The following is a 24,966-nucleotide window of genomic DNA, read 5'->3' as shown; positions in this document are numbered from 1 at the left end:
TTTCATGGGCCAGTGTAAATATAGTAGAAATTTCCCAGGAGTGAAAACAAAACAACTCAGATTTTTCAAACTGTGGTTTATACTGATGTGGACTTTAGATTCTCTAGAATCCTCTACCAATGACAAGTCTTCTGAGTATAAAGAAACCTCGTAAAACATGCGAAACTGAATAAAATATTATCTTTGTTGTTGACTCAATAAAAAGGTTCAAAAATAATTTCATGTTATAATCACTGTATACTAAGGAACACATGCTGAGTACTTTAGGTATAGTCAGGACAAAAATGTTGTGAGAATTCCAAACCAGAGAAGGGATTTCTGGCTGGGGACACCAGAACATGTCCAAACAGAGGAACTGGGACCTAGTGGTTACCAAAATATGCAGCTAGGATATACGTGGAAAGACATGGAAATAGGAAGCTATAGGATTGTTGAGTAGTTTCAAAGTGTGAAGTTCAAGATTAGAAGTAGTAGCATCTTGGATTAAGTCACTTGCAAAGGTACCTTATGATTACATTATGGAGGCCCTGAAGCACTTACAGGATGGAGTTTGAATGTTATTTACCCATCAGAGATTTTGGATTGGAAAATGACATCCTGGAAGATGCCCTCTAGGAATTTTATTCTGTATGTATCTTTATTAATGTATGGCATTAATACGTACAGTGAGTTAGTGCCACAGAAACTGGGAAACCAAGGAATACAATAGAGGTAAAGTGACTGGGTATGTAATAAGGGAGGAAAAGAGAAATTAGCATTTGGTGGTTGGATGTATGGAAGGAAGAACTGAAGATAATTCATCACTTAGCTTACAAGGAGAATGGGATTGTGAGTATATTATTTGTTCATATGTGGTCAGGATATGAACCTGGGAACAGACCTGGGAGGCCTGTTAAGTTTGAGATTCAGACAGACTTCCTAGGAGAAATTCCCAGGAGGTAATTGATTTTTTAGTTTAGGACAGTGACTGTGAGGCTATGTCTCGAGGAGTGGCAAAGTATGTCCATTTCAGGTGACTTACTTGGGTTCAAAGTTTAACTCTCCAAGTCATTAGTTCTGTGACCATGCAGTTTATCAAACCGGTATGCTTCAGTTTCCCTCTCTATAAAATGAATAGAATGGTGACCAGATTGGGCATTTTATATGTGATTTTTCTCTTGGGATGCTGGGAGCATTAGAGAGCTTTGCACAGTGCTAGGACCTGAATCAGTTAAATCTCCTCCCGCATGCCTTCATCCTTCTCCTCTTACCTCATTAGGATGCTAGGTCCCTGGGTATTAGTTTGAGGTGGAGAGGACAAAGAAATAACTTTGTGAGGAGGAAGGAACAATGATAGAAATAACAGGGAGGAGAGGGGAAGGGAGAGAGGCAAGACTAGAAGCTTAATGAAGAGTCCCTGGCTTTAGAGAGTAAGAGGGTGGCTTTTGTGTGAGGGAGGCAAAGTGAAGAGAAAGAATAGAGACTGTGGATCTGAGGGTCTTGAACTTCTCTCAGAGAAGCAGGAGACCAGTACATCTGGTAAGATGAGGGGAATTTGGGGTTAGGTTCTTGAGAAAGAAGAACATTCTTTTAAGATAGCCGCTGTGGGAAATGAGATTAGGAGTAAACTAGAGTTGAATGAAAGGGCCAAAAAAGCAAAACCAAAGGGGTTAGATACTTGAACTTTTAGTGTCCTTGTGGGTGTGCGAATTACAGCCAGGAGGTCATTGGAGTTTCAGAGGTTGTGGAAAAGAGAAGCTGGGCAAGGAAGCGGATGTTGAAGCTTCACTGGGGGGTGGCAAGAGGACTGGGTTCAGAGGAGTATGAATGGGGTGCTTCAGGCTGTGGAATGTGAATGGTGCTGGGAGGTCAGTTCCGATGACTGTGAGTCTGAGGGGATTGCGAGGTGTAAGTGGTTTTCTGTCAGCAACGAATTACTGATTGTTCCCATAAAGGCAGGAGACTTGGCGCCTGATTACTCTTGGAGCACAAACAGCTCTATGACTGTTTGCCTTTAAAGTTGATAAGCCTGTTCTTTTCCTCCTGAACTGTGGAAGGGCAGTAGGCTGGCGCTACTCTTTTTTCTTTTTGGTAATATGGTTTGCTGGAAGAGAATAGGCTTTGGAATTCAACAATCAAAATTAAATACGTGCTTCTTCCTGTACTTGCTTTGGGGTCAAGGGGCAAGCTGTCAAGGTAGTCGATGCTCCTTCTCTCTGTGAAATGAAGACAGTTTCTGCTTCAATATTGCATATCATTGTGTGGACATTAACTTAGAAAATAGATGTAACAAACACCACTGTAAGTACTCCAAAATGTGAGTGTTCTCCCACTTGAGGGAATGGTTTCTGAATTGGGGGTTGATTTGGCTTCTGGAAATACCCCTAAAACAAAACAAAACAAAACAAACAAAAAACAAAAACAAAACCAAAACAAAACCAAACAAAAACAAAGCAAAGCTAATCCCAGCGGCTCAGGAAGCTGAGGCAGGAGGATCACAAGTCAAAGGCCAGCTATAGCTGCTTAATGAGACCCAAAACAACTTAGATCCTGTCTCAAAAACTAAAAAAAGGCTGGGGATGTGGCTCAGTAATTGAGTGCCTCTGGGTTCAATCCCTGGTACCAAAAAACCAAAACAAGTAATAAAGCAAGGTAACTTCAAAATTGCATGATTTTCATTAGCACATAAGTGTGTGCTTTCAAAGAAAGCAAATGAAGCAACTTGTACCAATGGCATGCACAGTGAGACTTGTGAAACCTTTTTCTCAGTCAAAGGTTTTCTCAAGAATTCAAATGAAATTCATCTGAAGTATTAAGGGTGTGATGAAATCTAGGGAAATGCCAGTTGAGTTTGGTGTGACATTGAAAAGAGATTCTTTTATATTTATATTTATTGATTTGCCAAAATGTGTGCTTTTGTGTAAATGCATATAAAACAGACTCCACCTTTGTGTGGATAAAACCCAGGACCTTGTGCATGCTAGGCAAGTACTTTGTTGCTAAACAGTACTTTTAGTCCTTATATGTAACATATATAAGCCCAATTAATATATAATATATATGCCTAAACTCTGATATTTATACATACATGCATATATGTGTGTGTGTGTGTGTGTGTATACATACACACACACACACACACACACACACACACACACACACACACATACTCAAACTACCTTGTAGTTTGGCAGTTTGAAGGTAAACATATATTTATACTACAAAGCCCTATGTCCACTCAGGAAAAGGAAAAACTATTTGATATATAGCCTAGAATTATTTCTGTGCATCCATTGTTACCTGTACCCTAGATGATAATTCTCAGTTTTCATGGATAATTTGAATGGTCTGGAGCAGTAGTGTTGTGCTCTCTTATAGACCAAGTCTCTGGTTTGCAGGAGATTTCTTTCTTCTTTTTTTCTCCAGTAGGATGAGAGAAACCAGACTGAATATCCACAGACCAGAAGAGAGTGAGAGGTGGAAGATTGGGTCACAGGTTCTGATTCTCATCCCACACTTGCAGTGGCAATGTTGGAAACAATGTTGACAGACCCAATTAAGGATATCTTGGGTGCCTGAGAACCTATGAAATGTCAGACCCCAGCTTTTGAGGGAGGCAGTAGGAACAGGAGTTGAGCGTTCAAAAGGAGACTGGATTATAAGTTATAACCCCTGCAGAGGGTCTGGGTAGTATAGTTAGAGGATACACAGGAACTGAGAAAGCATAAAGAAATCTCTTGATAATAAACCAATGAAGTGCAAATTACAGATTACTTACATGTGTCCTGTGCAGTCTGAGTGCTGGGACAAAATATGGCACATGTCATGGTAATAGACAAGTCCCAAGTAGAGACCAGGTTGTTCTGAACTCTGCAGAGTGTAGTTGGCTTGATAAAAGTCTAATTCTTTTACCCTTTTCATTTGTAGGTTGTGTATTTTATACGGAGCTATAATACTTAATTAGAAAACAAAGTTATAATAATCTCTCAAGTAATGACTAACAGGCTCTTTCAACTTGATATATGTCTTGCTTACCTGAACTTAGTTCACTTGCATGCAGTGAGACTCTGGGATGCATCAATAGGATGCAAGAATGGAATTTAAATCTTCATTTTCAGGGACTTGTTTTCAAGATGAAGATGAGTTTTGTTTTATTTTGAATGTGCCAGGGATTGAATCTAGGGGTGCTTAACCGCCAAGCCACATCCCCAGTTCTTTTTATTTTTTATTTTGAGACAGGGTCTCTCCAAGTTGCTGAGGTTGAACTTGCAATTCTTCTGCCTCAGCCTCCTGAGCCTCCGCGATTGCAGGCATATGTACCACTGTGCCTGGCAAGTTTTGTTTTTTGACAATTAAAATGTCTGACTACAAAAAGGACATTATGGAGAGCCAGGTTTAATTACCTCAAAGATAACTAAATTACATATGTTTTTTATCTGAGACCTTGGATTCCCAGGGGCTGTGGAGTGTTAGATGAGAGATGGGTGCCTCTGAGAAATATTATGTATTTACAGTGACCTGCCAGTGTTCACCAAACCCATGATTTTTTTTTTCTTTTCTGTTGGATTATTAGCTTTGCAACTAGGCATCCATGGAACTTGAAGCCACAAATGGGGTGGAAAAGCCTTATTTGAAGTTGTGGCTCCCAGAAAATAACAAGAAAAATTTGTGTTTCTGCCATGAAGCAGACAAAGTGGATGGCCTATCATTGGGGGTATTAATTACTACCAAAGTCACCTGATATTTCATGGGAAAGTTAGTGTCACTTTAATGCCACTTCATCCAATTAGGTGCCTGGCATTTATTACTCAGGAATACTATAAGCTGATTGTTCTTCTTGCTTTGTGTATGGCTTACATCATTTCTCAAAGCTGTTGTTTACTGCAGTCTATATCTACTTTTGATTTTCTTTTAAAAAAATTCAAAGAATTAAAATTCTCTCATCAGTGTCAGTTTCAGGGATGAATTGCTTGTGATATGATGGCCCTTAAATCACTGTATACTTACAGTGCAGTGCCAGGTGTCATTTGGCTATGTATACTAATGCTAGTCTAATTTTTCTCAGTGTGCCAAATCCAGAAGAATATGACCAATTCACCTACTCTGGTGAAATTGCATTGATGTTTTACTGTCTGTTTCCTACTATTTATGAAAAGTTATTCTAGATAGATGCTAAGAAAGGGCCTGATAGAGCTGAATAGAGAAGTGAGATTATTATTGGGTATCACCTGAACTTATAAAATGTAATTGCATTGGCTCAATCAGGCATTCATAGATTTTTACACATTTTCATGTTTTCTTTGAGATTTAACAAAGTGGCTGACCCGGTTCTCTGCTATAGCATATCTGGAGGTCATAAGTGATTTGCTTACTCTATTAAATAAAGCATGCTGTGATTGATCTGCACTTGTGCTTGGGTATATAGGCTGTTTGAGGAAACACTTCTATGAGAAGAGTTTAATACAGCATTTTCTGATTATGATATAAATGTTGATTGGCTGTGAGACAGGTGCTTTCTCAGTTCTCATTGAGTTTTAAAATGCATAAGGCTCAAGCTGATCGATTTGAAACATTTAATTGTGTAATGCTTAGTATATAAGATAGTTGAGTTACATCAACAATGAACAGAGAGCAGTTTTCTTTATTCTCTCCTATTCCTCGTTTAGTCATTAAACAGGTTTTCTAGTCAGAAGCAGTAGGGTGAATTTAAGATTAAGTTAGGAAGTTGAGAATGATTAATTTAGGAAATAGGTATTTTAGACGGTCCAAGGATGTTTCAGAATTTATGTTCTTGGCAAATATTGAAGCCATCAGCATGCTTCATCTCTGTCTAGGGTGCAGTTCAACTGATATCCTCCTGACTGCTCATACTCTCAGGACCTGCCATAAATACACTTTAATGTATAGATTTATTTTTTTTCTGAAAGTGTTTTTCCAATATTATGTTGTAGACATAAAAAGGAAACCTATAACAGTATTCTTGACCCCAATAATTTGTTGGAAAGTTACCATTTATATATGAAACTGTATTTTGATTGCTTTCCAATTATTGCATGCTCTGGATGGACAGGAAGGGGAGAGGTTATTATTGATGAATTCAGCCAGGAAAGTTTTATGCAGGTGGCAGGAGTTTAGATAGCCGACATAATTTTCCAAAGTATCTGCCTATCCTTTTTGTAGTATTTCCTGAATTCTAGAGTAAGAGCTAGCATGTTTCTCCTCATAGAGCAAATAGACTGTGGGAATGTATTGTTAAACTCATTAGTTCATTTAACGAACATCTGTTGAAAATCCACTGTGTTCTAAGTATTGTTTTTGGAATATGGCTCACGCTAAATCAAGCTCCTGTCATTTAACACACATAGGGTCAAAATCTGTAATGGAAGGACCAACTGTCAGTCTGGATTCCCAAAATTGGATAGTAAAGAGCCTTATTTATTCATATTAATAAAATGTGGTACATCACAGAAAATTGCTTATCCTTGACTGTTAGAAATTTGTGTCTTATAAAAAAATACTGTCAGTTTTCCTAACTGTCTTAGAAGGAATACCTCAAGCATTCACACACACACCCAGTAGCTGTTCCATGTAAAGCATTATGAGAGTTGCTAGGGGAGTTATTCCATTTGTTTCATGCCTAAGGTCTGATGTGGAATATATTCCCTGAAATTCTCTTGTTTTTTTTAAGGCATTTGTGGGTCCTGTGCACCAGATATGCTAACACTGGCCTCTTGTCTTAGTGAGTTGTTGGGTTACACTGGACAGGTTGGATCTGCCTGCCTTCTGGTAGTTTCCTATTATACTATGAAGGCAGGGAAGTGACTGGAGATCCCCTTCAGCCTGTTCTACTAAAATTCAGTTTACATGGTAACACCTTGAGTCTTTCATGCCTACTATGTGGACTGTTAATTTCTGTTATGTTGTCCCTAGTAAACTATTAATGTAGTACTTTGAAATCATTGTAAAAAATATTTTAGAGAAAATTTTATAGGATTAAGAAATTAGTAGGCCACTGTTACTGATTCATAGGAAAATATTTAGGGTTCCTGGCTATGTTATTTTCTTTTACAAAAAATGATGAACATGAATGTCTAGATTTTGACTTTTATAGAACTGAGGCTATAATATTTAAAAAGAATAATCAATTTTTTTGAAGTCCTTTCTCAGAAGAACCAACAAAAGAAAAAGAGGGACTATAATTGTCAAATTGGGTCCAGTTCCAAAAATCTGCTGGAGGGAGAGTAGTTTTTTTGTTGTGGGGAACCAGACATTCAATTGCTTTTGCATGTTAAAATTTTTCTCCTCAGACATTTCCATTATAATCAACTAATATCTTACTGAGGCTATAAATAGTATTTATATGGGAAACAGACCAGAAAACCATTCAAGTAAAGTAGAAAACAACATCATTCGTTTTTGGACAAGGAGGGAGAAGAGCAAAATGAGAACCTGAGTGTCTTTGCTTATTACAAAAACCTGATTTAAGGCAAGTCCATAATTTATTCTTGGAGTAGGAAGTTTCTTGGGGAGGCCAGTAGACTTGGGAAACTGTCACAGGCATGACCCTGCAGCCAGGGCATCAGTGCCTGGGACTGCATTGTCCAGTCCTAATTTTCTGGATTGACCAGGTGGGAGGTTCTGGTATGCCCCTGCCAATCCAAAATTGAGTTATATTTTTATTCCAAAAATAGCTGTCAACAGACTTCTATGTGCTGTGCATTATTTAACCCTTTGGGATATTTTATCATATGTCATCTACTCCCTCACAGATCTTAAGCTACAGAGTGCAAAAAATATTTTTTGTTTAAAAAGTTATAAATTTTATTAGGTTTTATAAAAACTAGCAGTCTCCTATATTGTTACTCCTAGTCCCTACTGCTTTTTTAACTTTTCCAGAAAGACCACTTTGGACTTTGTCATTTCTGTTATTTCCAAGACCATGATTATCCTTGCTGCCTCTTGAGTTTTCTTTTTCAGTTTTGGATGCCATCCTATTGTCACACATGTCTCAGCTTTACACTATCTTATGTTTTCTTTCCCTCCATTCTCTCATTTAAGACAATTTTGCTAAAATTCATTTTTAGTTTTTATATTATAGTAATTTCATACCTGTTACTTAGTACTCAGCTACTTAGTTTATTATGATTGTTTCATTTGTATATATTTGTTTTCCTGGGAGTTAATAAAAGATGTTGAATTTTCCTTCCTTCCTTTAATGTGTTTTTTGCTAATTTATAATTAAACTCTTTTCCAGTGTTGTAATTCCCCTCACTACCCTCAGATACATCAGAACATCGATCAGATCTTTGTTCCTCTCTCTGGACTTATGTTTCTAGAACCCCCAACTCTTACTCTAGTTTGCACAAGATTCTCTGTGGGCCTTGGTGCAGCTGTTGACCTGGGTGCCCTCTGTGTCCTCTGGGAGTTCCACCCGCTTCCCTGCTATCCTGGTTCTCCTGTTTCCTGGAATCCATCTCCTCTTTTCTCATGATTCATGCCCGTGTTTAGTTAGAGCACATTGTCCAATAGCTTCTGGTAAAAGGAGGCATCTGAGGTTAAATGTTTTGACATTCATTAGAAAAGTTGGGAGTCACTAAGTTAGAAGTCTGGGGTCCTGACATGCCTCTTACACAGACTTTCATCTAGTCTCTAATTTTATTTCTTCCAATTTCTTCACCCTTCGAAGTTCCTGCTGCCTCCAGACTTGCAGCCTGAGCTGGCTTACCTCTTGGCCTCTTTTCTCTGCAGGCTTTCTAATATTTTTAATATTTCCATCATCCAGGGTTTTGCTGACCTCTTTTTCCTCAGAGAGCTTTGGTGGCAATTGACACCTTTCCAACACTATTCCATCAGGTTTCTTTATCCAAAAAAAGTACAAAACTTATAATATGCTATTAGGTACTCAGTTGAAAATCTTTATACCTATAAAATATATTTCTAGTCCATTTACTGTCATCAAAATTGGGGACTGAGGCTGACTCGGTGGTAGAGCACTTGCCTCCCATGAGTGAGTTAAAGCCTAGTGGTTCCAAAAAGAGAAAAACCCTAGAATGGAATTTAATTGTTTAAAATTTTATATTTATTCATTTATTTAGCTGTGCCAGGGATGGGACCAAGAACCATACATACTGGGCAAAAGCTCTACCACTTGAGCGGTACCCCAGCCCTGAAATTTTTAATATTTTGAGTGGAAAACATTCATTCTCTTCCTTAGTGAGTTCTGATCTGACTCTGGATTTGTTTTCCTCACTTGCCTGTCTTTATTGTAGACTCTATGGCAGACTAACTAGACCTCTGGTAGCCCAGAATGTTTTCATTGCTTGTATGGGAAAAGGAGGAGACCAAGAGCCTAATAATAAGGACATAAAAGGGAAGGTTTAATTTTAAATTAAAAAAAAAAAAAGATTTGCTTTGACTTTATTTGTGTTGCCATTTTTATAATCCAGACATTCGGATGTTAGTTAAGAATTCATGTTGAAGTCTAGGTATAAACATTGATGTGGATGAATCACTCTTTCATAATTACCATTTGAGCTATGCATTTTTGAAGACTATACTATTGTTACTCCCCATTAATTAATTTACTTTGGATTTGTTCTCCCAATGTTTCTGAATACTTGATTCTTTCCTCCTCTAATTTAGATGATTTTCCTTGTCTAATTGCTATTAAAGACAGGACAGTATAGGTACAGGTAGTTTTCTAAAGCAGTGCTTTTTAATTTTAATATAAGTCAGTTAACCTGAGGATCTTGTTAAAATGCAGATTGTGAGGATGGGGCCTGACAGTCTGCATTTCTATCTAACAAGCTCCCAAGATGCTCATGTTACTCATCCTTCTGACCACACTTAATTGAATGGCAAAGACCTAAATGGATGTGAAAGAGCAGCGACCCCTTCAGAATATAGATTGTTTTCAAATATCTACAATCCTTAGGCTTCTGGATTTCAGAAGCTTACTGGATGTAACTAAGTACCTCAGATACTGCAAGATTTATTGCTTTTTTAAATTTTAAAAATAATTAATATTTAAAATATTTTATATTTGTGGGTCACTATTTAGAAGTGATTCTGTTACTATACTTTTATTGGTGTGTTTAAATTTTATGTAATTAACATATAAACTTTTTCTTCTAGTGTCTTTGAAGAAAAATATACTTTATCTGCTAAACTTTCATTTGCAACATGCAGGGAAACATACAACTCTTATCTATAGCTGTTAGGATTTTATATATATATATATATATATATATATATATATATATATCTCCACACACATTGTTTTTATGCTAGACAAATAAAACCACATATACACAAATTAATAACTAATTTAATTTTAATGTTTGTTTCTGTGTAATTAAATGTTAGCAACGAAAGAAGATTAATGATTTTCTTTCTTTTTTAAAAATAGCTCAATCACTAAAAGAATTTGCAAGGCTACTTATTGCAGTAGAAGAAGAAAGGCGAAGATTGGTAAGTCTGTTTCTATTTCTTAATGATATCACTTTGTTTCAGCATATTAAAAGAATGAGTAGATTTCCTGAATTAGCCATGCTAGACCTTATAATTTGATATGGGTAGTAAATGCTGCATGTATTCAGGAAAAGATTTGTGACTGTAATTATCAAATATTTCTAGTAGATAATATTTTCCCTATTTATTTCATTTGTTGAACACATGTAAGTTGTCTTTATTTGCTTGCCATTTATAATTGCTCCAAGAATTAAAAATATCGAACAAACTGCCACTACGAAACAGATTCTAATTCAGCAAATGTTTGCAGGTTATATTATAGTAACCTTAGTTTTATGATAAAGGCATGTTTCAAGCATTAAAAGCAGTTCATGGAAGGGGCAACTAATTTTGTCAGCTTGTTAGTAGAAGGCTTTCTTGAAAGGGTGACATTTGAGTTAGGTTGTGAAGGTGGAGAGGATTTTGCTAACTGAGAATAATGGGGAAAGCTTTCCAAGTGATAGATTAACTTATTATTGTGAAATATCAGGGCAGAATTATTGGTAATACATTCATCTCTTCAGAATGCAATTTTGGACTCATTGTATTCACATTTTTGTTTTGGTACCTCTCTGTGACCCATTGTTTTCATCTGTAATGTGGAAAGAATAACAGTGTGTACTCATTTGTTTTAAAGCATTTATCATAGCACCTGGAACTTACTAAACATGTTCAGTTGGTGATGCTGCTACTGATTGTCAGTTAGAGTGAGGGTTAAAGACTTGTTTATATCTTCAGTCATCTTTGATGTTGTTGGATGATATACACACAGAATACTCAAGTGTGGATTAAATAGCCTAGGAATGTGGTGCCATTTTGCTAAATGGATAAAAGGAGAGTGCCTGTAAGGGGGTCTTGACTCACAGGGAGCATTGCCTCAGCTGTAGAAGGATAACACTGTGGGCACGGCAGTCATATATATGAACTTGGACAGGGGCCCCAAGATAGGAAAGAGTACATGGAATCAGTTAATGGTTCTTAGAAGGGTTTAATAGAAGGTTGATTGAGAGTTGTAGCCAGATGGAGGCTAGACCAAGACATTTTGATGTTTACTATAGGCAGTGAGAGAATTGCCAGAAATTTTTGAAGAGAATAATGACAAGATCATAATGGATTCAGGAGAGATTAACTTGGCAGGCATGTGATTATTAGATAAGGCAGGGGAGAAATGCCCTGGTGTATTGAGGTGGTTGGGGGTTCCCATATTTTTTTAGGAAGCATTAGAATACCATGAGTCTTGTCCCAGTGTCTAAGAGACAGTCATATAATGTAACTTATCTTAGGTTTATATATTTTCAGGTCAGAGAATGATTTTCTGCGGGGATGAGTTTGATCTGAGGTACGAAGCCTAAAAAAGACACTGTCTTAAGTGCTTTAAGCATGTACACACTCTAGCCCTATGAGCTGCACAGAAATCCAGCTTCCACAGGGAGACCTGGGTAGTATGTGCCCTTGTGGCCCAGAAGAGGAGCTGATGACAGAAACGGGAAAGAGTAGTTACAGAGATGTGAAAATTAAGTTGGAAGTGGTGCGGAAGCCAAGGAATATACAGTTCTCAGTGGGTAAAGCTATGTTTCAAATCCTGTGAAAATGGCTCAGAACAATAAACCAAATAGCATGGGTTATAATTTTTAAATATTGAAAAATATCAGAAGGTTTTGTAGGCTGTGTGGGGAAAGAAGACCATGAGAATGTTCCCATAGCACCAAGGAGGCTTTCATGGGCTTCAGGGGCCCACCTCTTCCTCTGAAAGGGGAGAAAAAGAGGGGATTGATGAAAACCTCATAGAAATTTGGAACAGTAAACTGCTTGATTGGACAGGTGGAGAATAGCTGAGGAAGGAGTGGGTGTCTGCTGTGACAAGAGTTTGTAGAAAGTTTTCAACAGCCAGAGGCTGAGAGAAGAGTAAAAGGACTGCTGGTCAGTGAGTAACAAAAAGACTAAATAAATAAATAAAAAATAAATAAATAATAGATAAATAAATAATAAAAAAGAGCCACTAAAGTTAGACATTGTAAATGTGTTCAGAAAAGACCAGTTACCATGTTGTCTTGGGTTTTTCTGATAATATGCTCACAACGCTAGTCTGTGAGCAGTAAGTATAGTTGGGAGGTCAGATTCAAGTTAATAGTTGGCATAAAAGACGTGGTCCTGGATAAGGGACTTGGATTAGGGTAATATAAAATTTGGGCCTGGTTGATGACAGGAATTGTTGAAGCAGAAGGGTACTGATAGATTTCAAAAGCAAAGGGGGCAATCATGGCTACTTCCTTATGCTGAGGGTTTATGGAACAAAATGAGAGAAAGAGAGAAGCCAGAGGAATTTGGGCTCAAAAGTGGGAGTATAACTGTGGAGCTTGTCCAGATAGTGCTGAGGGCAGATGTGGCTGACCTGGGTTATAAGCCTTAGGAATGGAGAAGGCTCAGCTGAGAGACCAGGGTCATCTGGTGTGATGACAGGGTAAAGGACGGGGGTTAGGTAGAGGAAATGGTTGAGGAATACAGAGTTACTTAAGCCTTGGAGACAAAGATTGCCTCAGGACTTAGTGTCCAAGAGGTCTTCATTTCTGCCTTCCACCCTGTATCTGATGTTGGGGCAAGGGAAAAATTCTACTTCATGAATGAAGTCAAACTGGGGGTTTTGATTGTTTTAATTGCTGTTGTTTCTAAAGTTCTAAGATAAAAAGTGTACAAAGTGACAAAAAAATCTCTATAAGATAAAAGCACATCAGAATATATTTCAACAATGATCATATGCACAACAGTAATTAAGCACACAAATCTAAATATTGGAGTGATAAATCCACATTTTAGTTAAATGATGCTGTAATAATTGAATAATAGTATAGCTGGTAATAGATTGTATACAAAGACATGGCAAAGAATTTGTATTTCAAAAATTATTATTTGTACAGTAGAATATTTCAGATACACAGATAAAGTGTAAAGGAACTATTTAAGTTAATTATAAGACCATTTAATCATTGTCTTTTATTGATAAATCATGAGTGTTATATATCAATTGGATTTGACCAAAGTCTTAAGGATGTCAGAGTAGTAAGTAAACAAGATATTAAATCTCATAAAGATGAAAGAGGGTACTTAGTACTTAACAGTTTAAATAAATTCTTTTTTATTACCAGTGATTGGCTGTAGTGAGTAAGATGAATAAATATGTCATCTTGGTAACTTAATGACTATTAGCAGAAAGAAGCCCAAAGAAACATTGATTTTATAAATGGAATCCCTTCTTAGTTCATTCTAATTTCAAGTATTGAGGCTTTTGCTTTTTGTTTTATTTTTTCAAATTTCTATTAATGCCAACTAAAAATGCACTTTTTTTAAAACAAAAAATGAATCAAAGAATAGCATTTCAGAAACTGTTGAAAATAGAATTTATCCTGTCTCATACTTTTGATTAGAAAAATCATCTTCCATGATGCAGCATCTTCTAAGATATTGACTGACACCTGCCATTTCCTGGTTACTCTAAGAACAGCTGTCTATCTAGCTAACTATTTTGAAGTACTGGGGTTGAACTCAGAACCTTGCACATGTCAGGCAAACACTCTGCCACTGGGTTGCATTCCCAGACCTTTTTATTTTGAGACAGGGTCTCCCTAAATTGCTCAGGCTGGCCTTGAATTTGCTATCCTTCTGCCCCAGCTTCTAAAGTAGGTGGGATTATAGGTATTTACCACTGTGCCCTGAGAATAGGTTTAATGACACATATATAAGAAATAATTTATTAGTCTTTTGTATTGGTCTTAAGAAAATTATTATTAGTTTAAAATTCAGATTTTTAAAATTTAAAAATTAACATAGTCTTTCAAAAAAGATGTATATTTTATGGGAAATGATTTTTCCCCATAAAATGTCATACTTAAATTATTCTGATAAAGAGGTATCCTTGTGGAAAGATTTAGACTACCCTTAATACAAAGAGGGGCTTTTAAGCTATATCAGCTTCATGACAGCATCTCTTCAATGTCCACACCATCTCAGCAACAGTTCCCTTTTTCTTTAGATCAACAGCTAATTTGTACAAATGCCACTATCTTATACAGGCTGTTAAAAAATAATTTGATCCAATACTAACATAACAAGAGAACTCCATAGGGAAATATGAAATGCTCAGTTGTGGCCTTCTGGAAAAAAATCTTGGCAGACACTTCTTCATTTATATTAAAATAGTAAATTTGACTCGTTAGTCCTCGGGACTTCATTTCTGGAACCATCATCTGCTACCCTTTTGTCCCTTGTCAGTAGTTTCCATCTTGCTCCCTGTTCTCCAGTCCCACAGCTTTCTTTTTTGTTCCTTCTGTTTCACTACAAGCTTCTTTTAAATTTCCAAGTTTGCATTTTCATTTCCTCTGCCTTAAACATTCTGACTCATATTCTGTCCTGATTGGCTCCATGGTATCATTCAAGCTTTATCACAAATAGCTCCCCTGGAGTTCTGCTGTTTCCATATAGCACAAATTAGTCCCCTTTTGTCCTTTTATATTGTGACAGAAATACTTGCTCTCATGCAGCTTGTACTCTACTAGGGAAAAACAGACATAAAACAAATTATGCTTGGTGGTGATAATTGCTAAAAAGAAAATCAGAGCAGCTGGTGGCTGATGTTAATTTTGATAAAGGAAGACTTAAGGGAGAAACAGAGTTCTGTTTTGGGTCTTTTTTTTTTAAAGATTTCTTTTTTAATTATATATAGACACAATACCTTTATTTTGTTTATTTTTTTTTTATGTGGTGCTAAGGATCGAACTCAGTGCTTCACACATCCTAGGCGAGTGCTCTCCCATTGAACCCCAACCCCAACCCCTGATTTTGGTCTTTTTAGGTGCTCACTGATTATCTATGTCACCTTCTCTAGGGAGCAGCTAGGTATATAGATTTCCAATTTAAGTTGCTGGCGTTCAGGGAAGCAGCTTGGGTTGGAGATACAAACTCAGAAGGTGTTGACATCTAGAGGGTATTTAAAATGATGGGAATGGATGCTGTCAGCCTTATTGAGTGTGCAGACTGAAAAGAAACCGTGGGAGGAGATAGCCTTAAGGTATACTGAGTCTAGTGTTTTTTAGATGTGGTAGAATCATCAAAGGAGATTAAATCAGTAGGAAAACCAAGAGGAAGATGCTTGTTTCACACCTGGTTTCTTTACTTGCATATGGTAGTGCTGTGGGACCATAATAAAGAGAGGCTTACAGGATGTGGACCCAGTGGCCGCAGCATTGCTCAGGGTGGAGGGTCTAAATGATGTCATCTGCCCCATACTGCTCCTCTCCACCATCCATCATCTCCCTTCCCCAGGTGCAGTCCCTCACATTCTAGGTACTCTCAGTCCCTGACCTTGACAAATGTTTCATGTGTGTCTATGTGTTTTTCCATGATAGTATCTTTGTCATCAGTGGAGGAAGCTTGACATCAGAAAATTTTATCTAACATTTATCTGGGAGAATTTATACATTGAACTTATTTGTTTTATTTTCATTTTGATCTGAGAAATTTCTTTTTTAATCCATCATTTTGTACTCACCTTTGACCTGTGTAACCTACAGATTTTCTTTGGGTTTCTCAGGGTCTATATTCTTTTTATTCAGTGCCCACATAAGTCCTTTATCCTTAAGCAATAAAGGTACATTTCTGATATGGGATAGGTGTTTTGAGTATTATTTTTGAACAAAAAATTGAAGGGGGACTTAACAAGGAAATTTATAACCTCAATTACAATAATACTTTATATGAAATTAAGGCCTTTAATACCTTTCTTTCACTTAAAAATATAAGAAGTAAAGGTTAATGACAAAATCAGAATTGATTTAGATGTTTATTAAAGAAAGAAAAAAATGTGTCAGAAATATATTTTTGGTCATTGTTTATAGTGTCCAGTACTTTAGACATTAGCCACATGTGGCCATCCAGCATCTGAGATGTGTTAAGAGGCTTGCTTTGTATTTCTGTTGGACAACATGGTTACAGATAATAGCAACAGCTGATGCTAAGCACTTTCAAGGTGCCAGGAAAGTGTCAATAATGTTTTAGCTACTTGAATCCTCATAGCAACCCTCTGAGTTATATGCCATTAATAAAGATTTAGCATCTCTAATCCAAGCGTCCCCAAAAGCTAATGTTCTGAAATTTGAAACTTTTTGAATGCTTACTGAGCACTCACAAAAAGTTTCAGATACTGGAGCATGTTTTAGGGGTGCTAAACTAGTAATCTATGCAAATATTACAAATCTGAAAAACTCTGAAACCTGAAACTCATCTGTTTCCAAACATTTTGGACAAGGGATACTCCACCCGTATAACTATTTGAAAGCAAAGGAAATTCAAAGGCACATAACTATTAGTGCTACCTGCAGGGATTTGAACCCAGACTGTTTGATTTCTATTCCACAATTTTGCAAATTAAGACTCAATTAGAATTGAATTAATAACAATCACTGACATACATTGTTAAAATAGTGTGAGATGCACCTTCAGTTACTTTAAGTGTATTATTTCAGTATCTTACAAAAATTAGGATCATTAAAATCATTAAATTTATATTAGATTAATTTTCAAATACTTTTTTCATATAGGCACATATTTTAATAAAAACTTCATCTATCGTTTCCTTGACAGTTCCCAGATCAAGTTTTTTAAAAAATTTATTTATTCAAATCAGTTATTCATGAGAGCAGAATGCTCTTCGATTAATTATACACAAATAGAGCACAATTTTTCTGTTATTGTACAATTCTTCTGTTATTGTACATGAAGTAGGGTGCTGCGACACAGGACTAAATCATTCAGGGTCACTCCAGGTGAACTGGGCTGGCACTAAATAATCACACAAAGAGAGAAAATACCTTTTTCTTGGGGTTCAGCGATAGCTCCTCGGCCCCAGTTCCCGCAAGGGAAGTGAGAGGGGCAGAGAAAAAAGAAAGAGAAGAGCCATGTTCTGAAGCCCTATTTGTTGAGGGGAACTGTTTGGTAGAATATTACATCCTAAAAAGGTAAGGGGTAGTTATTACAAAGGAGCAAGAAGGCAGCCCATTCCCATTGTGTAACACCCACTCCCCTGCTGACACTCAGCTTCTACACACTGTGGAAACCAGTTTCAGCATTTCCATTGCTCAAGGCGAGGAGGCACACAACTCCTATGTGGCACCTTCCAACAGTAGGGTCACACCATTCTTGTAATTATATAAGTACCTAGGGTAATGATGTTCCTCTCATTCCACGGTATTTCTTTCTTTCTTTTTTTTTTTAAAGTGCTTTAAATGGAATATCTCATTTATTTCACACAACTCTTAAAAATTAAAAATCAAAATTTAAATCAAGCTGTTATACATGAAGAAATTGAGGTACAGAGGTTAAATAGTTGCCCCCAAATTGTACTGCTGGAACACGACAGACCTGAGTTTGAACCTACATTTCTGATTCCAGAGCTCAAAAACTCCATCCGTAGCATGTTTAATTTCATGCATTGTGAAAAGTTTATCAATAAATTTATGTATATAGAAAGATAAGGGAGTATAGGAAATCTGTAATTTAAGGAGTAGAGTTTTATTTATTTATTTTGACCAACAGTGTTGGTTTAGGTTATATACCACGGTATTTCTTATCCCCATGTCTCCTCTCATCATCTCCCTCCCCTTTGCTCAATCCCAAATTCCGCCACTCATCCCATCCCCTCCCCCCTCATTATAGATTAGCATCCACTTATCATCGGAAATATTCGGTTTTTGTGTTTTGGGGGATTGGCTTACTTCACTTAGCATGATATTCTCCAACTCCATCCATTTACCTGCAAATGCCATGATTTTATTCTCTTTTATTGCTGAGTAATATTCCATTGTGTATATATACCACAGTTTCTTTATCCATTCATCTATTGAAGGGCATCTAGGTTGGTTCCACGGTTTAGCTACTGTGAATTTTGCTGCTAAAACATTGATGTAAAAGCTAACTAATTTCTGTATATCTGATAAGCTTGTCTGAGTCCCACCCTGCCTCTGATTCTAAGAATTCATGAAATAGGAGCATATTATAAATGTTGAGAAAACTACATATCTCCATTGCTCTCCATGAAAGAATTTTCTCTCTGTTTATGATTTTGCCTTTTTTTTCTTTATAGACAAGCCACTGTAAGATTATAGCGATTAAATCTCTAAATTTTTGGCATTGGTGCTGTTATATGCGTAGGTCTAATTACCTGTGAAACAATCCAGTTTCTTTTATTTTTTTCAGATAAATGAGGCACAGTATGCCAACATTTCACATGAACGGATATGGATATGTATATTTCTGTTATGTTTTCAGTTAACTTTTATGAGAAACAAATTTTAGGTATGCTGGCCTTCATACCAACATTTTTGTGCAGTGATTTCACCTGAAATTTACAAAAGTAAAGAGTAAAAATCTCAGTGTTCTGAATGCATAAAGTTCTGACTTTCTCCTTTATTGACCTATGATGACTTCCTGTCTATTGATTCCTGATTATCTGGTGAAATATTTATATAGGATTGAGCAGTGGTAGTTCATCCACAATCTCTCACAATGAAAGACTAGTGTTTTTTTTAAATGTTAATAATCATAGTACTCATTTGTACTTTTTAAAAATGTGCAGTGTTTCAATATACATTTTTATTGGGTCCCCACAACAACCTGAGCTTAGCCTCTAAATAAATGAGTTATGATGATGCAGACCATTAATAATCGATAAAACTAAAGATGTAGGAACCATTTACAGGTCTTTGGGCTTCCAAAGATATAATTAATATGTTATATTCAGTGTCTTTTTGTTTTATATTTAGAATTTAATGTCAGACACCTGTTCTTTTTTTTGTATCAGCTGACAGGCCAACCAGATATTCAGAAATTAGAGGTTGAAGTATTCTTTAGTGAACAAAATGTTTGTTTGTTTGTTTGTTTGTTTGTTTTTAGAGAGAGAGAGTGAGACAGGAGAGAGTGAGAGAGAGAGAGGATTTTTACTATTTATTTTTTTTTTAGTTCTCGGCGGACACAACATCTTTGTTGGTATGTGGTGCTGAGGATCGAACCCGGGCCGCACGCATGCCAGGCCAGCGTGCTACCGCTTGAGCCACATCCCCAGCCCCCAAAATGTTTGTTTTTGTTTCTGATTAAACTATAGGGTTTATTACTAGGTATTCTGAAAACCATCTTTGTTGTTAAAAATTTATTATATTGTTTAGTAAACTGTTTGACAGAAGAAGATGTTGGTTGATAGTTGTTACAACCTTCTATTTACCATTTATCAGATTGTTGGAACTAATTCATTATGGGTAAGTCTAATTGGCACACTTTCTTCCAGTAGAACTCATTAATCTTGAGTAAAGGACTTAAAAGAACATTTCTAGGATTTCAGAAAATATTTTAAAGTGTTAATGTTTTGGAACTATGTCTTTTTTAAGTATGTAACTGAAAAAGACACTTAATGACATATGTCCTTAACATTCTAAAACTATCTCAGAATAGAACTAGTATTGTGGTCAAACAGTAAAGCCTCTTGGGCAGCTGCCTTTTATCATTTCACTGCTCATTAACATTTTTTTCCCCTGGAGGAAATGAAAGCAGAATAATAATAGATAAAACTGGTAATCCACAGTGGTGCTCCTTACCAGGGTGTTTTTTTTTTTTAATTTTTATTTATACATGGGCACAATCTTTATTTTGTTTATTTTGTGGTACTGAGGATCAAATACAGTTCCTCACATGTTTGAGGCAAGTGCTCTGCCACTGAGCCACAATCCCATCCCTACCAGGGTGTTCTTGTGGAAGAATACTTGGAAGAAAGTTGTACTTTTCCTTAATAAAACTCAGGTCCTATGCTGTTAGAAGTCCTGTTCGTGGCTGGCCATCAACAGAGAGAACTGTGTTGGCACTAATTTCAAAATGTATTTGTATTTTAGTATACCAGTTTTATTAACACTTGCACATTTTTCCCCTCACAATTGACATCATACAACTGATATTTCATGGTTCTATATAAAATTGCTAAATTTTATGTATAGGATACAAATCTTTCATTTAGTGGATAAATGAAAGTAATTATCAAATCTTTATACTTTCATGCTTTGGAGGACACCCCCACCCCTTTTTATGATTTGTGTTGACTATAAGGAAAGATTTTAAGGAAACCTTTCTACTATACAGCACTGTTAAAAAAGCAATCAATTTAAAATTCTAAATAAAGTGCTTTCACATTCTTCTGATTTTTTTTTTCTGTCAAAATATAAACTGTTGAATGTTTCTTAGGTTTTGCTATTTTGTCAGGATTCTTTGGGCAAAGTTGTTGTTGCCTATGGCTGTGAATATTCTCCTGAGCTAAGCAACTGAACACAGCGCCTGGGTGTAGTCTCTGTCCTCCCATCTCTACTTCCTTCATCCTGTCTTTGCTGAGTATCTTATAGTTCTGTAGCTTTTACTTTGAAGGCTTACAATTACACAATACATAAAAGTATATAATATTTAAATCTTTCCATTGTTACCTTTGCACTGTCACAAATACATTTACTTTGTGGTGTTGGCCATCACTTTTTATTGGTAGAGTTGGAGACATGCTAATCTTTACTACATTCAGCAGTCAGGTTATCATATTCTTGGATACTTAGGAAACACAGAAATACCCGATACTATAAAAGGTACGTGTTTGTAAAGTTATTGTGTAACCACCCTGCAGAAGTTCTTTAAAACCTGGATGGGGAACTTAATTTTAAAGGGCAAAAAAATATCAACCTGAGTAGGCATGAGGTAGACTAGAAAAAACACCCATAAAAGATACCCTAAAGGGAAGTTTTATATAGCACAACAAATCTATGGATGGTTGAAAAATATCAGCCAGATATTCAGAAATTAGAGGTTGAAGTATTCTTTAGTGAGCAAAATGTTTGTCTTTGTTTCTGATTAAACCATAGGGTCATAATATTCATGCACTAGAGAAGAGATTGTAAATCTAATTTGACAGCCATCAAGAGAAAAGAGAAAAGGCTTTTTAAAATTTTGAATCTGTTATAAAAAATAGTGATTAGAAAGACTGTATATTCTTTGTCCTATGTATCCCAATGGTAACATCTTACAAATTATAGTAAATAGCTCAGTAATTTTCTTTTGTCAAAGTATTAATTAAAAATAATAAGCTCTTCATAAGCTTTCCATGTGTCCTAGAATCCAAATTCATAACTTGAGAAGTCTGACTCAGTGAATTATCAAGATGCCCTGTGTGAGATCAGGCTGTGATTTATTCACGCATCACTCAGAATACTCATTTGCAAGGCAGACAGAGAATTGATTGGGAAGGCACTGGGCATCTCATTTGTCTGTAGGAAGGGCCATCTTGCATGGAGACGCAGGGGCAGAAGCACAGACTCTGAGGCTCCAAGAGGCTTTCTGTCTCTGCTGCTCCTTTGCTGTCAGTTTCACTCTCGGTTGGCTTCTTTCGCATGGTGAGTCATAAACATTGTCAGTATAACTCACAGAAATTGTTTCTAGAGAGGCTTGTTCAGTTTCCCATGATCATTTGAAAAAAGAAACAACAACAACAACAGCTAAAATAAAACATAAGAAAAGAGAAACTTGGGTAAGGTTCTGATTGGCCTAGCTAAGATCACTTAAAAAGCCTTAACCAATTACCCAAGGCAAAGGGACAGAATATGTGGCGTAGGCTTTTCTCTGAATATGAGTGTTATTTTCAGAAACAAGAATTTTTGTGAATTGGGCAATTACCCCAGCTCTAGTCTATGCTAATATGACAATGGCTTTAAGAAATTTCCAGTTAACATTGTCATTTCAATAGAATATTAAGATAGTGAGATATATCTGAAATTTTATAGGACTTAGAAAATATTAATTCAGTTGGACATTTACTTTAAAAATTCAGAAATAAGACAAGAATGCATGTGCACTATTACTGTTTGAATTCAGTATTCTTTTGGAGGGCCTATGGTTTATGCAATAACAAAACAAAACAAACACACAAAAAGAAATAAAACTATTGTTTTTATGTAATTTTCAACATAGACAGTCTTTAAGAATCTGCAGAAAAATTACTAGAAGTGGGAGGTTAGCCAGTTTGATAGATTTAAGTTAAATATACTTTTGTATACCACCTGAAATGTGACAGTAAAATAAAATATTCAATATTAACACAGGAAAGGATACATGGTACTTTCAAGTGTGAAATTAAAATGTTTTTTTAATGCTATCAAAAGAGAACTTTTAAAGAAATAAAAAACCAATAGAGTAAGTCAGTTCAAAAGAACAATTTTAGCCATTTTTTTTTCAACTGTACTAGACAAGATAATATATTAGAACAATCTAACTAGTCACACTGCAATTAAGTTTTTACCCATGGAGTGGTAAATCTCAGTCTGGTCTTTAAGACCATACGTTTCCTCTTTTCATTTGGAAAACGTAGTTATCCTGCAAAGACCTTATTGTCGTATTCTATAGATATCTACTTTGCAGCTTTCAGATATTTTCTAGCACAGAAATACTGCCGATTGAAAAACTGATGCACTCTTCAGTTGCATAGCCACATCTAACTACCTTGGTGGCAGAAAAGTATTCTGCATAGTAAATTAATTTATTTCTATCACTGTTTCTCACAGCAAAATAAAATATCCATGTAGATTCTAAGTATTTTAATTCTGTTCACTTTATATTTCACTTACAGTATTATTTCCTTTTCCCACATATAACAGAATGCTGTTGAAATGATACAAATAAAATAAAATGTGTTTTCCAGAGTTAGCATGAAAGTTAAGCACAAAATTGGGGAAAAGTCTAGATTCCAATTAATTGCTGACATCCAGAAAAGCATTAAGCTCCTTTGGACTTTATTTTCTCTTTCATAAATGAAGAGTGTTCAGTGTTTCCCAAAGTATAAAATGCAAACCACCAACAATGTGTTAGGTATTAAATATTATATGAGTGAACATTTTAAATTTTATTAGTACCATATTTATTTCAATGTGTATGGGGTAGAGAATAACTCCAGATTTAAAGGGACTCATTGCTTTGCAAGAAGCTTATTAAAGGAGTGAATCAATTTATGAGGAAAAATGTAGGACATGGATATAGCCTAAATCATGGTAGTGGTATGTGAATGATTAGAACTCAGGAATTCATGGAATGGGTGATAAACGTGGTTTAAATGTCTGATTTTGATTTTGTAATGATATACTTCTGTAACTGTGTACTTGGCTGGTTATTCTCTGTAGCAGGATCTGGGTTCACATCATTTATAAAGATTATATTAAAAACAAAAAAAAAAACCAGTCCCAGAAGCTTGTTCCAATGAATGAACAAGCCTCCATATAGTGACCACATTGGTGACAGGTTAAGCCGGGTTCTGTTTATTTCTTAACGCTGAACAATACAATCTGTCAACTGTAGCATTTGGGAAACTCGATAGCAAAGCAGGTGGTGCACCAGTATGCATAGCAAAGTTTCATTTTGATTTGCAAAATAAAACTTGGTGGGTTTTCTACGTTGAAATGGTTGGGCAGGATAGCAGTGGTTTATTCACAAAATGTTCCCTAATATATTTTTCTGGGCTAGAAATTTCTCTAGGAGTGGAGAATATATCTATGGGCAAAAAGGGGCTTTTGTCTCTTAAGTGGCAGAGGTAGACATTACAAATATGATAGACAAAGCATGTTATCAAATGGTGATATGGGTTCTGAGAAAAGGAACACAAGGCACGATAGGTAGTATAAGGGGTAAAGGTATTTGCTGTGGGGTGGTTAGAGAAGACCTTAGTGAGAAGCTATCATATGAGTAGAAACCCAACAAACGTAAGAAAGCAGTCAGTCAGTCATGCAGATCTCTGGTGCAAATACTTTTCAGTTTGCTCAAATAGCTTAACAGCAAGTACAAAGAGCCTGTGGCTTGGGGTATGTTAGGAGTAGCAAAGAGGGTGATGTGGTTGAAGCACAGGGGTAAATGAGAAGGTACAGAGATGAAGTGTAGTGAGGGGGGTCGAGACACATGGAGACCATGTAGGTCCATTTAGGCCTCACAAGGAGTGGGAACTTTGGCTTTGTAGAAGGATCTTTGGAAGAGAAATGACATAAACTGATTTAGAAACTTGAGGCTTGCATGACTACTGTGTGATATTGTATAGACTGTATGAAATAAGGCTGGGCACTATACCCTAACTGTGAGCCCAGTTATTTTGTTAAAAGATGATTTGTATTAGGATGAAAGCAGTGAAGTGGTTGAAATGATAAGAGCTTATTTTGTAGGAGATGCCAACAGGATTTGCTGATTGACCAAACAGGTCCTGAAACAGGATAGGAAACAATGTAGTGTCATTGGTGGGGTTTCTCTCCCTCAGTGCTCTGGATGCTTTGGGGCAGATACATTCTTGCCATGGAGATCTGTCCTGTGCGTTGCAGGCTCTCTAGTAACATCCCAGCCCCTGTTCACTCTGAGGTACCCCTTTTCTCCCACGTTGTGGCA

At 36.3% G+C, this 24,966-nt stretch overlaps 1 protein-coding gene across 5 annotated transcripts in view; it reads left to right on the top strand.

The window, feature by feature from the left end:
- ARHGAP42 (Rho GTPase activating protein 42) overlaps nucleotides 1–24,966 on the top strand; it is a 264,319-nt gene that overhangs the window by 86,014 nt on the left and 153,339 nt on the right. For all 5 annotated transcript variants that reach the window (XR_014020505.1, XM_081281041.1, XM_081281039.1 and 2 more), the window contains exon 3: nucleotides 10,388–10,449. Coding sequence is in view for 4 of the 5 variants with exons in the window: in XM_081281041.1 (XP_081137167.1) it covers nucleotides 10,388–10,449 (62 nt within the window). In the remaining variant the exon portion in view is untranslated. The remainder of the gene's footprint in view (nucleotides 1–10,387; nucleotides 10,450–24,966) is intronic.

This window comes from Spermophilus citellus, assembly GCF_964194105.1.
Source record: "Spermophilus citellus genome assembly, chromosome: 2".
NCBI lineage: Eukaryota > Metazoa > Chordata > Mammalia > Rodentia > Sciuridae > Spermophilus > Spermophilus citellus.
Note: the sequence above shows the minus strand (reverse complement) of the source record. Positions and strands in the feature narration are given on the sequence as shown.